At 41.0% G+C, this 17089-nt stretch overlaps 1 protein-coding gene across 2 annotated transcripts in view; it reads left to right on the plus strand.

Moving 5' to 3' along the window:
• The window catches only part of LOC113016306 (collagen alpha-1(XXVIII) chain-like), a 41904-nt gene that overhangs the window by 9630 nt on the left and 15185 nt on the right, over nt 1–17089 (plus strand). For both annotated transcript variants that reach the window (XM_026159045.1, XM_026159046.1), the window contains exons 12-16: nt 1855–1923; nt 2025–2093; nt 6882–6950; nt 9604–9672; nt 10463–10531. In XM_026159045.1, the coding sequence (XP_026014830.1) occupies nt 1855–1923; nt 2025–2093; nt 6882–6950; nt 9604–9672; nt 10463–10531 (345 nt within the window). The remainder of the gene's footprint in view (nt 1–1854; nt 1924–2024; nt 2094–6881; nt 6951–9603; nt 9673–10462; nt 10532–17089) is intronic.

Genomic DNA, 17089 nt, shown 5'->3' on the forward strand with positions numbered 1-17089 from the left:
TGTACCTGTCAATTAAAGCAACCATAGATACACCTACAATATCATTTTAAGCCTGTATCCAAATACTTAATTAAAGCAGTAGTACAGTTGAAGCCAAAATAGTTTTTGTGCCATACTCAAAATAAGGGGCAGCACGGTGGCACGGTGGTTAGCACTGTTGCCTCACAGCAAAAAGGTCCTGAGTTCAATCCACTATCAGTCTTTCTGTGTGGAGTTTGCATGTTCTTCCTGTGTTTGCGTGAGTACACTGGCTTCCTCCCACAGTCCAAAGACATGTAGTTTGTGGGGATAGGTTAATTGAAAAATCTAAATTACTTGTAGTTCTGAATGGCTCTCTGCGACAGACTGGCAACCTGTCCAGGGTGTACCCTGCCTCTTGCCCTACGACAGCTGGGAAAGGCTCCAGGGACCCTGAGAAGGATAAGCAGAAGCGAACGGATGGATGGATTCTAAATGAGGTTTTTAATGTTGTAACGTTGGACATTTTAACTGGTGAGTCTATCAGGACTCACTCACTTTCAGAGCCACCTTAAGTGGCTTTAGAGGAACTTTATTTTTGAGCAATCAAGCCAGTCCCTACTTTTGTTTGATTGTTGTGTAGAGAATAAAGCATTTTTTACATTTAAGATAGATGCATCTGATTGTGGCAGCCTTTTCACTCCACCTTCCACTGTGGCCCCTGTGGAAGGGCTAGAAGTTCATTTGATTTTCAACAAGGCTGCACTACATGTCTTTAGAACTTGTTCCGAGAGTACAAAAGTGAACTAAAGGAGACATAAATCAGACATTCCTTTATATGTGATGGAATTCTCTCTGAACCAGAGACTGGCCTTTCCCCTTGTCCAGCCCAAAATCATTCATCAAAGGTGACCCAAAATCTTAAAAACCAGATGTATATCTAAAGGATACACTTTTTTTTTAAGCTGGACACATAAAGTCCTTTGAAGTCTGCTTTGGGTTAAGTCTTACATAGCCGTATCAAAGGAGCCTCCAATAATTCTGGTACCTGTGGAGTAGTAGTGGTGAAACATGAAACGCTTTGCTGCCTATGGAAGAATGTGACATAAATAAAGTGTTTGATCGTCAGATGCAAAATATCACACGCACAACATTGACATTTAAAATGCAATTTGATTAACTTCATCCAGCGCCGGCATAAATAACATCACAAATGTCAAGTAGCTCTACTAACTGATAACACTGATTCAATGACTATACATTTGAACGCTTTTATTGTGAGTTATGATCCGTCCCTGCTGGAACATTGGAAAGCCCTCTGAAGTAGCTCATCTGTTATTACCTTGTCAGCTTATTTGTCTGTTTCCACTTTTTAAGCCCCCAGTCCCGTGTTATACCTGCCAATTCTGCCATAAGCACACACTCCCCCACCAAGTGTTCCCTCCTTAATTATTTTGGAAGAATGTTCATGTTGATAATCTGGCTGTCATCCTATATCACCTCAATGGCAGACTAATGTCTGGCATTAAACATTGTCCCAACTTGCTTGAAAGGGCAACAGAAGAAAAAAAATCTACTGGTATGCGCCTGTTAACATTTCTACAGCCTCTTCACGCCTTTTGCTCGCCCTCCTGTTGCACAGCAAAGCTGTGATTTATGACCTCTGCGTGAATAATTGCATTCTTTAACAATAAAGCTAAAGGAATGAAGGAACCCCGTAGTCCTAAATCCCCTTTAAAAACAGCTGAGAAGGAGAGGAAGCAGAACATGTATGTTTATGTGGGTGTGGGAAAGAAAGTCAGTCATTTCGGATTTTTTTTGCTGTTGTTTACAACTGTACGTGCAACTGTTTATGCGCCTTTGTATCCACAAGTCTGTCCCTGCTTGTTTTTATAGGGGGAAAGGGGACTTCCTGGGCCACCTGGAATCCAAGGGGAACAAGGGATTGGCCTTCCGGGACCCAAGGTAAAGTCTGCTACCCTATTCTTTTGGAAAATTAAGTTACAAAGGCATAATAATCCACTTGACTCTCACCCTGTATGAGCACTCCTCTCACTTTCTTGCAGGGTGATATTGGTTTCCAGGGGCAACCAGGGCCTCCAGGTCCTCTAGGAATTGGTGAGCCTGGACCACCGGTGAGATAAACTAGCAACTCACACTTCACATTAGCATTGTAGATGATGGCAATGTAATGTCAAAATGCCAAATGTACAATGTAATGGGTATGGAGTAATGATGTCTAGGGGGTACTTAAACTTCTGGATACATACATAAATAAATAAATAAAATGCGAGAAGATAGCATTTTTCGCTCTTGGTACCTTCTTCCAAGCAGCTGAAATAGTGAATGGTGAAACAACCTGAGTAACTATGGCAACTAGCTTGCTAAAGTGGAAAAGTGCTGTTTTTGGACAAGGCAAAGGAGGCAGAAACAAGAGTAAACCTTGAAAGGTGTGAAGATTTGTCCAGTGGACATTAAATAAAGACCATTATGAGCATGTTTAGGAAGAAAAATACCTCTTAGACACATACAGCTTCAGCAGTGTATTAAATAGTTTAAAAAGTGATCTATTTCTGTATAAATGTGAATGATAGAATCGTTTGACATGTAAAGAAGCGACAGAAGAAAATATGGACAGCCATGCAGAGACATATTTTACCTGGAGAGACAATCTAACTTACATTAATTGTACCATTGAGATCAGTGTGACTAAAACTCAAAGCAAAGTGCTTGACAGCTGGGATATGCCTCTCTTTTTCCCTTGCAATGTTTTGCACCCTGCATAAGCATTGCAACTTTAGAACAATAATTGCTGAGGGAATAATGTATCTTTTGTGCAATATGTTGACCATTTTCTTATAGATTTTGTTACTTACTGTGTTTGTGGACAAATGCCTTCAGCCATACAGAATGCGGGCATGTGGTCAGGCGCTGATATGAGGAATACTTGATCTGGTAATATCAATCTGTCATGTTAATTTAAGGCTAAGCAAGCCTACCGCAGACATGAGCGAGACAGATAAATATGAAGGCATGCCGGCTCGGACGGATCAACCGATCAACAAGGTCCGCGTCAGGTGTTGAGGAACCAGGGCACCCTGACGAAAAGTGGGCTACTGGAACAAGAAGGCATCGGTGGGCAAGGGACGAAAACAGGGCGTTGTTGGAATGCTACTACGCAAGTAACCCCGGCGGAAGGGGCTACATGAATAGGATGAGGGACCTATGGATTCTTCGATACCCAACATCCACAATGACGGCGAAACAACTAGTAGCTCAGTGTTCCAACATTCGAAAGAAGGGACTGCTCTCACAGCTAGAGATTGACGAGGTACAACACAAATGCTATGGCAAGGAGGAGTCAGGACGCCAGGTCAGGGGGGAGATATCATCACCCCCACCCGAGATTGGGTACATAGCCCCAAGTGCGATAGGAGAAGGATCGTTGAGTGCGAGAGGAACTGACCTGAAAAATAGGATCATGGCCAAGCTTGAAACCTGGATCCCCCGTAGCAGGTTACCAAGATTACGTGAAGTACCCTCAGAAGGTCTGCTAGATGATGTTAATGCAGCACTACGGGCAATACCTACAACCACGATTACCGACACTAACAAGCTGATCTACAATACGGCAGCAGTGATCAGTGAGATGCTTGGCTACAAATTGAACAGCCACAAGGGGCAGTACCCTCCATGGAGAAGGAGGCTAGAGGGCAAGATCAAAGTAGCACGGAGGGAGGTTAGCCAACTAACGGAGTTGCAGAAACGTGCGACAAATAAGGTGCCTAAGAAATACAGCAAGCTATCCATACCTGAGGCCTTGGAAACTGCCAAGCAAAGACTCACAGCCTTGGCCAGCCGCTTGAGGAGGTACACCAGAGAGATAGAAGGCAGGAGAATAAACCAGCTGTGCTCCACAGAACCAGCAAAGGTGTACTCTCAGTGGCAAGGGAACAATAAGAGAACAGCACCACCAAGGCTGGAGACGGAGCAATACTGGAAGAGCATATGGGAGAAGGATGCAACCCATAACAGCAATGCTCAGTGGCTAGAGGATCTGAGGGCAGACCACAGCGACCTCCCTGAACAGGGTCCAGTAACCATCACAGTGGCAGATATCCAAGAAAGGGTCTCCAGTATGAAGAGTTGGACAGCACCAGGGCCTGACATGGTTCACGCCTACTGGCTGAAGAAGCTGACTGCACTCCACGAGCGTCTGGCAGCACAAATGAACCAGCTGCTAGTTAACGAGAGACACCCGGAATGGCTAACTGAAGGCCGGACGGTCCTGATCCCCAAGGACCCCAAGAAGGGACCGGTCCCCTCCAACTACCGACCAATAACCTGCCTCAGTACTACATGGAAGCTCCTGTCAGGCATCATATCGGTTAAGATGAACAGGCACATGGGTCAATACATGAGCGGGACACAGAAAGGAATTGGCAAGAATACCAGAGGCGCAAAACACCAGCTACTGGTAGACAGAACAATCAGCCGAGACTGCAAGACCAGACTGACCAACCTGTGCACTGCCTGGATTGATTACAAGAAGGCCTATGACTCAATGCCCCACAGCTAGATACTGGAATGCCTAGAATTGTACAAGATCAATGGGACCCTAAGAACCTTCATCAGGAACTCAATGGGGATGTGGCGTACAACACTAGAGGCCAACTCCAAGCCCATAGCACAAGTCACCATCAAGTGCGGGATCTACCAGGGAGATGCTCTGTCCCCACTGCTGTTCTGCATAGGCCTGAACCCCCTCAGTGAGATCATTAACAAGACTGGCTACGGATACCGACTACGGAACGGAGCAGTTGTCAGCCACCTCCTGTACATGGATGACATCAAGCTGTATGCCAAGAGTGAACGAGACATCGATTCACTGATCCACACTACCAGGCTATACAGCAATGACATTGGAATGTCGTTCGGACTGGAGAAGTGTAGTCGGATGGTATCAAAGAGAGGGAAGGTAGTCAGAACTGAGGGGATTGAACTACCAGAAGGCAACATTGCAGACATAGAGGACAGTTACAAGTACCTGGGGATCCCGCAGGCGAATGGGAACCATGAAGAGGCCGCTAGAAAAGCTGCAACCACCAAGTACCTGCAGAGAGTCAGGCAAGTCCTGAGGAGTCAGCTGAATGGTAAGAACAAGATCCGGGCCATCAACACGTACGCCCTGCCCGTGATCAGGTACCCTGCTGGGGTAATAGGCTGGCCAAAGGAGGAGATAGAAGCCACTGACATAAAGACAAGAAAGCTCCTTACCATGCATGGAGGGTTTCACCCCAAGTCCAGCACCCTGAGGCTGTACGCTAAGCGGAAGGAAGGGGGCCGGGGACTGGTGAGTGTCAGCACCACAGTCCAGGATGAGACAACGAACATCCAAGAATACATTGGGAAGATGGCCCCAACTGACCGAGTGCTCAGTGAATACCTCAGGCAGCAGAAACCCAAGAAAGAGGAGGGAGACGAGGAACCATCATGGAAGGACAGGCCCCTGCACGGTATGTACCACCGGCAGATAGAGGAGGTGGCTGATATCCAGAAATCCTACCAGTGGCTGGACAAAGCTGGACTGAAAGACAGCACAGAGGCACTAATCATGGCAGCACAAGAACAAGCTCTGAGCACAAGATCCATAGAGGCTGGGGTCTATCACACCAGGCAAGACCCCAGGTGCAGGCTGTGTAAAGATGCCCCAGAGACAATCCAGCACATAACAGCAGGGTGCAAGATGCTAGCAGGCAAGGCATACATGGAACGCCATAACCAAGTGGCCGGCGTAGTGTACAGGAACATCTGTGCCGAGTATAACCTAGAAGTCCCGAGGTCAAAATGGGAGATGCCCCCAAGGGTGGTGGAGAATGACCGAGCTAAGATCCTGTGGGACTTCCAGATACAGACGGACAAAATGGTGGTGGCTAACCAACCGGACATAGTGGTGGTAGACAAACAGAAGAAGACGGCCGTAGTGATCGATGTAGCAGTTCCGAATGACAGCAATATCAGGAAGAAGGAACACGAGAAGCTGGAGAAATACCAAGGGCTCAGAGAAGAGCTCGAGAGGATGTGGAGGGTGAAGGTAATGGTGGTCCCCGTGGTAATCGGAGCACTAGGTGCGGTGACTCCCAAGCTAGGCGAGTGGCTCCAGCAGATCCCGGGAACAACATCGGAGATCTCTGTCCAGAAGAGCGCAGTCCTGGGAACAGCTAAGATACTGCGCAGGACCCTCAAGCTCCCAGGCCTCTGGTAGAGGACCCGAGCTTGAAGGATAAAACCGCCCGCATGGGCGTGCTGGGTGTTTTTTTTTATATATATATATGGGCTTCTTTTTTTTTTTTTGCCATCAACAGTTTTTATTAAATGTAACAAATACTCAGGAGGGCTAGCTACACATAATATCTAATTCAAGTTTTAAACTTCTGCCGCAGGTAAATGATGGCTAAATCTAAAATCAAAGTGCAACTTAAAAGTAATTTAAAAAATTTAAATATGAAAGAATAACAATAAAAATCAGAATTTTGATGTTTGGAGACACATGGAACACCAACCTCAGTCTCCTGTCTCTTGTCTGTCAGACATCCAATAAAACCTAATATATATGTGAGCCTTGCTGCTCTATAAACTACTACACCTGACTTTTAAAAAAGCTTTCTGGCAAAAGTCCCTGAAGGCAAACCTTCCCCTCTGTGAACCCCCCTCACTGTTTAAGGATCTATTGCTAATACCTTGGCCAGATGGAAACATTTGGCGGGGGTTAGATCCAGTTTGTCACCACGCCTTAGACAAGAGACAAGTAAAGAAGCAACAGAACGAAATGTTGACATCCAAGCAGGGACATTACATTTTATCTTCAGAGACAACCTAGTTTTCATGTGAGACATCTTTTCAGTTTCCTTTGTTTTACTCAGGGACCTCAAGGACCACAGGGAGTCCAAGGAGAGAGAGGGCTGATAGGAGAAGGTCTGCCTGGACCAAAGGTGAGTTAGCGTTCATGCTTTTTAAGTCTGACCTTTTTCGTGTAAAAAACAGCCAGGGAAACTCTTTTAACCCCTTTAACCCTGTTTAAGGCATTCATACCTTTCATATCTACAAACTGACCTACACAAAGATCCATCTGGGCTCCAGATTCCAGAATGTAATGACAGGAAATTGATGATGTGTAGGATTACAAGACATGATAACTCAACACAAAAGTTCCATAAATTAACAGTGTGGTATGGCTCTCATTACCTCGTGCTGTGATCTAGTCCGTTGATCGTATCCAGCACAGGACATGAGAACATCTCCACATAAAGCATAAAAAGTTTCAGAGATGGTTCAAGAAAAAAGCCAGGGCATCATGTCAGTGACTCACTGAGAGAGGAAATAAAGAGTCTTTTCGTATGTCTGTGTTTTCTCAAGGCCATCAGGCACACACATTCATATATGCACACTCAGTGTCTTTTAAGCACATGTGGATATATACGTTCTCTCATGTTGTTTTCGTTTTCCAAAGCAATTTCCACATGAGAGATATCTTTGACATTTTTGGGCCAAAAAAATTTTTCATTCAGTATTTGAGTGTGTCCTTATACTGTGCAGAAGACATACACAGCATGTTTTTGTGATGCTTTAATGTTTCCTATTGTTATTCTTAGTTTTCCCGTCCTTTTTCAGATTGCACAGCGTGTTTTTGTTTATGGGCTTCTGATTGGCCAACATTTCTGTATGTTTAGATTTATGCCTCCACCTGTTCTTTTGGCATGATTTTGAGTGACATGTTTTTTTGTGTTTTCATGCAGACAGAGACATTTTTGAAATGAAAGTGGAAAATTTAAGACAATTTGAAACATCCAGCAGAGTTATTTCATTCTTTTTAATGTTGAAAAATATTAAAATATTTATCAGACTCAGCCCTAAGATCATTTTAATTATCTCTCACAAAAGTTGTATTGATTCCCCAAGCAATTAAAAACAACATAGCTCAACATCAGTGTAATTGCAAAAATGTATTATTACTTTTGGAAGCGTTCCTTTGTAAAATGTTTGTGGTTTCTTTCAAATTACAGGTGTCAGATCTGTGCATTTGTCATGCAGCTCTGTTGTTTTGATAAATGCACACAGCTAAATTAAACATAGTTACTGTAAAAACTCTGTGACTTTGTTATAAGACTAACAGAGCAGTTTTGTATCACAGGAAGTGGAATTCAGGTGAAATTTTCAACTTTAGACTGCTTCAGACTACTATTTGATTTATCACTTGGCGACTTGCCTTGGTGATGGTATCAGTCATGCCCCCCCCCCCCCCCCCCCCCCCCCCGACACACACACACACACACACACACACACACACACACACACACACACACACACAGGAGAAGGTGGATCCCCCACTGCTGAAGATTGGCCTCAAGGGTGCTTTTTCCCCACTTTTTTTAATGGCGTTCTTGTTCCAAAGCAGCATTCTTCACATGACAAGCCTCGACAGGCTCCAGATTCACAGGAGCTCTGCAGCTTTTTCCACATCATTAGCACCTCAGCTTGTGAGGGATCATAGAGTTACGACAGTAAATCTTTACTTCTTGAGGCTAACATGCAAGAGCGGCATGTTAATCAGTGTACTCCTCTATGCGACATTGTTTCTGTTGTCCTTGGATGTCCTTGGAAGACGCAGAAATATTTCCTTAAGGGAAATCGGATTTTTCTGCAGTCTATAAAGTGCAGGACATTATGCAGCATTTTTTTTTTCATTTTACTGACTGTCATCCTGTATTATCTTTCTAATCCCTCAGTGAATTTCTCCTTCTGCTTTTTCTCTTTGTGTAATACTTATATCTCCTCTAGGCACGTTTTGATATACATGAAATACCACAATATTCCTATATACTATATAGTATGGCTAGTATGGCTTTCCGTAGAAGAAACAGAAACTGTGTGCAAGTTTGGATCTTTCAGGCCACTTCTGGTGAGCAAGTTACACTCTTCTATCAGTAACTGACATAAATCAAACTGAACATTTATAATAACAATAAGCATTTTGTTTTTGCTAAACCATCACAAGAAGCCATGAAACTAACTGAGAAACAGCTCGTAATGCACATTACTCCAATGGCAGCTTTTCAGTTACAAAGCCATCATTCTCTTTAAAGTCAGATTAAAAAGATGAAATAATTCATTGTGAATGAAAAGCATGCTGTAGTGGTTAACACATTTGCTTTACATATAAGACATCCCCAGTCTGACACTGAGGAGACATAAATCCAGCCTTGGGTGGGTGAGTGGGAGGGGTTATAAACCAGTGTATTCTTAGTGCAGGGCCCAGGCCTGTATGTTGTGTCAGGAAGGGCATCTGGTACAGAAACTGTGCCAAATCAAGTATGTGGATCCATCTGCTGTGGTGAAACCTCGGGGAATGAGGAAGCAGCTGAAAGATGATACATTGGTTAAACTAAAACTCCTGTTTGGCTTCAAAGTCGTGTAATGTTTTACACTGTGTGAGTTCTTTTGGAAAATAACATCTGTATTTTGACTAATATCTTATTATTCTAACTTTTATACTTATTTTTCTGCTCCTATTTTGGCATTATTTTCATACATCTTACTGATATTTCAAGAGTCAATTTGCAGTAACTTTTTTGTCCATCTTGGCAGGGAGAGCGAGGCTTGGAAGGGCCACGGGGACCCAGAGGACAGCCGGGTGCTGGAATCAAAGGAGACAAGGTGGAGTTTAAAGAGGCCTTAACTAAGGCGCCTGCTGAAAAGCCTTCACACAGCCATGAAGAGAAAGCCGGAGTCCTGTTGTGAAGAAGGCCATAAGTTGGCAGAGCCACGGATGAATGCATTCAGTGCAGTGTTATGTAGGAGGTCACAGTCCACAGATGATGAATCAAGGTCAAAGCATGGATAGTGTAGGAGGAGCGCAGTTTCACTGCTTGTGCTGATGAATGTGGAAAAGTTAGCCTGCAGTCAGGTACAGTCAGACATAGACATAAAGGTAAAGGTTTGTCTTTCAGGATGTGTTTGTAGAGCTTCACAGCCATCTGGCAGCATTTTAGCTCACAGACTTACAGACAAAGAAAGGCTGAGTTGATTTTTAGCTATGTAATTCTTTCTGCTACATGAAAAATCATTTCCCCCCCAAAAAAACTTTTTCGTTGTGATTTACACGGGTGTTCTCGACACCGATGTTGCTGACAGTTTTACCGTGGGCTTTGTAGTGAAGTTTATTGGAGGTAATCACAAAGTTTTCATGCAGTAATGACAAACACCGCCTGCAGGGTTCTCTGCATTACCATCATATATTTGTGATGTGATTATAGCATGTGACAGATAAAAGGAAGTGAGGCAAAAGGAGCAGATGTCATCAAGTGTGGCCTATATTATTAATTCATTAAAATGCAGCGCTATAGAATTGTATACAGATGGGTGTTTTCCACATATAATAAATCACATTTCAGTGTGAGGCACTGTCAACCTATTAACATTTACATGTTGTTATCTGAACTTGTAGGGGGATTTTGGGCCACCGGGTCTTCCAGGGCTTGTCGGTCTCCCAGGACTAGGCATACAGGGTGAGAAGGCAAGTGTTGGACTCATAATATGATTCCCACAGTGGCTCTAATACATTGATTTTTTCATGTTTTTATAATCACAGTGGGCTTATATTGATTTTTTTTAATAGTTTTTTTTAATTGTTACTGTCACCATCCATGTTTTGACTTGTTAATGTAAGGCAATAGTGATGAACTGACAATTATCAATAACATAATGAGGAAAATGTATTGTTTAAGTAAGATACCATATGCAATATGACAGAAGTTTGTAGTTTATCAATGATTCTCAATCCAAGCGAAGCCCTTTTTTAGTGCTAAGGAGCGTGCAAACATTCCTGCCTGTGCACTACTGGCTCTGTTGTGCTGGCTCCGGGTCCAATGTGTAACTGATGCTACCAACATTAACAGGACGCTTACAGCCTCTTATTGCGTGTTTGTCTGGGTTTCCGGTGTTCTGACAAAATGTCCTACTTTGTCAAAACATCTTACCGTAGCGTAAATTTATAGTCATGTCAATCAATCTGTGCTACCTTATCAGAATATACTGCCTTACGTGGTTTATGCCTCCATCGTACATATCTATAGGTAGGACGCTTTGATGGCCAAATCACACTTATCAAAACGTGCTTCCTGCTTGGATTTATACAGTAAATAAAATGACCAATGTCAAGGTTCTTAGAAATTAAACAACGTTATCACTCAATTAACAAGTACACTCAAAAAAATGAGTCATTGGATGAACTCAATTGGACTGATGGCAGGTTTTCCACGTAATACATCTATTTTGGTCCAACCTAATCTACATACATCATGACAATTCAATTAAATTGAGTCAGTAGAACACAATTTCGTAAATACTGCTAAAATGAAAAAAAGTACATTAATATGATGTGAAAGGTTTTGGTTGGTCCAACTCAATACAATGTCATTCACTTGAGCTAGATTTTCATTGCATTGAAATCATTATTTTGAGTTCAACTAAATCATAATTTTCATTACCAGAAAACTAATTTAATTATTAAAATAATGACAAAATGAATTTGTTTTTACAACTCAGGTTTATTCACTTGAATTAAAAGCAGAAACAGAATATTTTGTAAATAAACATACATGTCACATGGTCAAATCAACCTTAACAAAAATCAAAGTGCTCACAAAAAAGTGCTGATGTACATTTGTAATGAATGTCGAATCTGAATAGCACAAACCTCTGTACTACTAGGCAATACTGAAAACAAACTGGAATCTGTAAAATCAGATTTCACTTCAGAATCATTGTATATATTTATATAGGCTACATTTCACTGTATGTTATACTTGTATAACTATGCATGTGACAAATAAAGAACCTTGAACCTTGAACAATACATAAATACACACACACATATACATATATATATATATACAAATACATATATATATACACACATATATATATATATATATATATATATATATATATATATATATATATATATACATATATATACATATATACATATATATACACATATACATATATATACACATATACATATATATATATATATACACATATATATACATATATATATATATATATACATATATATGTGTGTGTGTGTGTTTTCATGAAGAACATTTTTCTGTTACCAAGGGGGAGGTATTTTAATAAAAAAAAATCTTTCAACTATACTTCTCCAAAACCAATTACATGTAAACATTTACAAGCTTATAAGAACGGGAAGACCAACTTTAAAACACTGGAAGACACAAAACTTGTCAACATTTTTCTATTACCTTTGCAAATCCCAAAAGCAATCAAAAAGAAAATGGTGGTTACAACCATGAAACTTTTTCTGAGCTAAATCCCCAGTCCTTTCATCCATCTATAGTAGTACAGATTAAAGGTCACATCACTCACAACAGAACAGCAGACAAAAATAGACAACTTCCATTTGGCCAAAAAAAAGAAAGAAAAAAAGGTCACAGTTTGAACAAAAGATATAAAAAGGCCAAAATCAACTTTTGTGCTGGGTCTTGTTTGCCTAAGCAAACATCTTCATTTTCATTTGCTGCATCTTTGTACTGAGCCTTTGTCCATCCAGATTCATCAAAATCTTCTGACAGAACTCAAACGTATACTTGTGGTCATTTGGATAGCTCAGATCAAGTGCATAAATCAGTCCAAAGAGGACGATGAATGCCATGATGACACTACCGAGGTTGTTCATAACTGTAGTACCTTCAGTGACAACTCCAACATCCTCTGGCTCCTGAATCCCTTCTCTTCTAATGGTGTAAATACCCATGACAGTTGCTGCAGTGGACCTCAACCGTTCATCCTCAGTGGAGGAGGTCTGAAAAACAGGTTGTTTCAGGTTTAAGGGCTCTGTCACTTGGAAGGGGACATATTATGCAAAACTCAGCTTTTGTATCATTTTGTGCTGAAACATAGGTCTCTACCGCCTCTATAAACACTCCAAACATAAATAAAACCCGTCAATCTGTTTCCTATCAATAGTTTGGGTTCAGGTATTATGTACCTACCTTTGGGAGGGGCTTGATATAGAGCAGCAGCTCCTCCAGTGTCTATCAGTGTGTCTGTGTGTGTGTGTGTGTGTGTGTGTGTGTGTGTGTGGGCTGGGTCAATTTCCCTTATTCCATCACAATTGGGAACCTTTTGAAACAGCTTGTTTTATGCACATTATTCCTGAAACCAGGAGATTGCTGTAATGGCAGTGACACTAGTTAGTGTCTTGATGCAATCTGCTGTGTTCCTTATAATGAAGACTTTTTACTAATTGGCATAATAAACTGAACTCCATTGGAGTGTTTACTTTCTGAAGTGCCTTGAGATGACTGTTGTTGTGATATACCGCTATATAAATAAACTGAATTGAAACACTGACAGAAAATGGATGAATGTTTTGTCCACATTTACTGTGTTTATAGAGGCAGTAGATACCTACATGGCAGCACCAAAAGAATGAACAATTGAATTTTTGCTGAAACCGTCCCCTTAAAAAGTGCTCTCCAGTGCAAGTTTCAACAATGACTATTAAGAATAATACTATTTCACAAATATATTGTCTCTTTTGAATATATGAGGATTTTGTGTGCGATGAACCTAACTCAAATTGAATCTAGAAAAGAAAGTGTGATAAGCGTACCAGATACTCCTTGAACAGTAGGTCTGGATCTTCATTAAAGTAGATCACCAGGCTTTTAAGAGTATGCTCCCTCTTTATGTCGATGTCATCATACTAATGCAAGGGTGGAAAAAAAAGGGTGAAAAAAATGGAATTGATTGATTGCATTTAATTGATGGGTTTATCATTAGTACCGACCAAACTACTGATCGCCATGATATCCTTGATCTTTTGGCCCTTTGCTCCTTTGCTCCCCTGAAAAATTTGCATCAGCTTGTCTGTTAAATTGTCCAGCTGAGCCAAGAACTTCGCCTGCAGGGGTTTTGTAGTGATCTGCAGGAACTCTGCATTCACCTGGTAATAAAACATACATAAATATAGTAAACTAGAAGTTTAAATACAGACTGCTGAATCAACACACTGAAAGTTGCTAAACATTTGAACCATCAGTGAAGTTTGTCAAGACCTAAACTGTTTTTAGCTGAGTTTAGGAATATATCGCCACCTGTTGCTTTGGCATGTTCCTAGCAGCGTTTTCCTTCATTTTTGCGTTTACCTGTGGACGGGATTATTTTTTAAAACGAAAATGGAAAATCTCCATTTTCAAAAATACCTGTGTAAGTGTGGACGTAGCCGAAATCTTTTATAATAAGAAATAGGTTTGAACGTCATGGGAGTGCGCATTGTGCTGCCTGCAGTTACTCTTCCGGCCACATGGTTCGCTTTTGGTAGCACCCTCAGTAAACTATGTAGTGCTTTTAAAGACATCTCAAAACGATACTTTCTACTAGAAAATGGCATATAATAATAAACACAGAATACCATATTTTTAGATTATAAAAAGAAAACAGTAAGAAAGAAGTTAGCTATAGGACATCGTCTTTCATTGAGCACAATGGCTAGCTGCTAATAAGCTAGCACACGCTCCGACTTAAAAGTTGGCAGCTACACAATTTCTCCTCTAAAACAAGGCACTTTTGAAAAGACCTGGCTATATTGTCAAAAAAAAAATAGTATTCAAGCAGAGAAGAGAATGGTAGCACCACCAAAAGTTCAAAAAACAACTGTTACAAGCTTCTATGATAAATAGCATTGCCATAGATTTAGCTGATAAAGAAATACACAATTGGATATATGAAAAAATAATATGTTACCTTACCTGAAGGTGTAGTTTTATCCAAAAAGTACAGAGAGGCGAAGAGCAGCTGCATTCATTTAGGTGATCCTGAAAGAGCGCAAAATTTTCAAAGAAGGCGGACCGTTGTGTAACTCAATAACTTTGTGTTCTTGTGACAAAGACTGCTTTGAGAGAAAATAATTTAGGTTCACCACACGAATAATAATTGCAGTAACGCTGGAGTGCTACATTTGCGTTGAATGAGATTAAAAATAATGTTTAAGCTTAAAGAGGGGCTTGAATTTATTTCTTTGAGTTTACAAATACTTAAGTGCAAAAATGTACTCCTCCTACCCCCAGTGCCCCAACAAACTCATTCATTTTGTGTTCAGAATCAGCCTCTGCTGGTTTTGAATAATTTTAGGTTTATACAAAGAAAATCAAATTAATTTGGTATTTTTTAATTGCATTTGTGAAGAACTAACATAATTTGCATGTGTTCTTTGAAAGGAGGACCTGAATCTGTTTTTTGAGTGTATGTAGTGCAATATTACTTTCTTCGACATAACAACGGAGCGTGGTGTCCACTAACTGCAGGAGGACTAAAATTAATTGACAAGGTTTACACTGTATGCCAGTTTACAGAAGTTTAGAAGTACTAAATCAAGACTTGAAATATGACTTCAATTGAGACTCCAAATTGGAGTATTTTTGCACAAATGAACGCATGTTAGCTTGAAAAGTTAACAAATTGACAACAGCTTAAGGAAAACAAGTATCAACTGTAATAAACTGTCAGTAAGAACAAGTAGGAGAGCTTGATAGGTAGGGTGTTTTGTCAGAACACCGGCAATGCGCAGAATTACCAAAATTAGAGAGGGGATAACCTAACATATGAAACAGGAAAAAACTGCTGTGTAATCCATTTATTCCACCAAAGTAACTGTATTCTAATTATCATCTATTTAAGCGGTAACTGTAACAGAATACAGTTACTCATATTTTGTATTTTAAATACGTAACGCCTGTTCGTGTATTCTGTAACTCCCCAATACTGACCACAGTAAACAATAATTCTGCCAAGATCTTCATTGTAGCACGTTCATTGAGAACAGGTCAATCTGACATTAGCATTTAGCTTAAATCATGCCCGTGCCAAAATAGAACACCTTCAAGCTGCTAGCATCAGTACAGGGAGTGCAGAATTATTAGGCAAGTTGTATTTTTGAGGAATAATTTTATTATTGAACAACAACCATGTTCTCAATGAACCCAAAAAACTCATTAATATCAAAGCTGAATGTTTGTGGAAGTAGTTTTTAGTTTGTTTTTAGTTTTAGCTATTTTAGGGGGATATCTGTGTGTGCAGGTGACTATTACTGTGCATAATTATTAGGCAACTTAACAAAAAACAAATATATACCCATTTCAATTATTTATTTTTACCAGTGAAACCAATATAACATCTCCACATTCACAAATATACATTTCTGACATTCAAAAACAAAACAAAAACAAATCAGCGACCAATATAGCCACCTTTCTTTGCAAGGACACCCAAAAGCCTGCCATCCATGGATTCTGTCAGTGTTTTGATCTGTTCACCATCAACATTGCGTGCAGCAGCAACCACAGCCTCCCAGACACTGTTCAGAGAGGTGTACTGTTTTCCCTCCTTGTAAATCTCACATTTGATGATGGACCACAGGTTCTCAATGGGGTTCAGATCAGGTGAACAAGGAGGCCATGTCATTAGTTTTACTTCTTTTATACCCTTTCTTGCCAGCCACGCTGTGGAGTACTTGGACGCGTGTGATGGAGCATTGTCCTGCATGAAAATCATGTTTTTCTTGAAGGATGCAGACTTCTTCCTGTACCACTGCTTGAAGAAGGTGTCTTCCAGAAACTGGCAGTAGGACTGGGAGTTGAGCTTGACTCCATCCTCAACCCGAAAAGGCCCCACAAGCTCGTCTTTGATGATACCAGCCCAAACCAGTACTCCACCTCCACCTTGCTGGTGTCTGAGTCGGACTGGAGTTCTCTGCCCTTTACCAATCCAGCCACGGGCCCATCCATCTGGTCCATCAAGACTCACTCTCATTTCATCAGTCCATAAAACCTTAGAAAAACCAGTCTTGAGATATTTCTTGGCCCAGTCTTGACGTTTCAGCTTGTGTGTCTTGTTCAGTGGTGGTCGTCTTTCAGCCTTTCTTACCTTGGCCATGTCTCTGAGTATTGCACACCTTGTGCTTTTGGGCACTCCAGTGATGTTGCAGCTCTGAAATATGGCCAAACTGGTGGCAAGTGGCATCTTGGCAGCTGCACGCTTGACTTTT

Source organism: Astatotilapia calliptera, chromosome 23 (genome assembly GCF_900246225.1).
Source record: "Astatotilapia calliptera chromosome 23, fAstCal1.2, whole genome shotgun sequence".
Lineage (NCBI taxonomy): Eukaryota > Metazoa > Chordata > Actinopteri > Cichliformes > Cichlidae > Astatotilapia > Astatotilapia calliptera.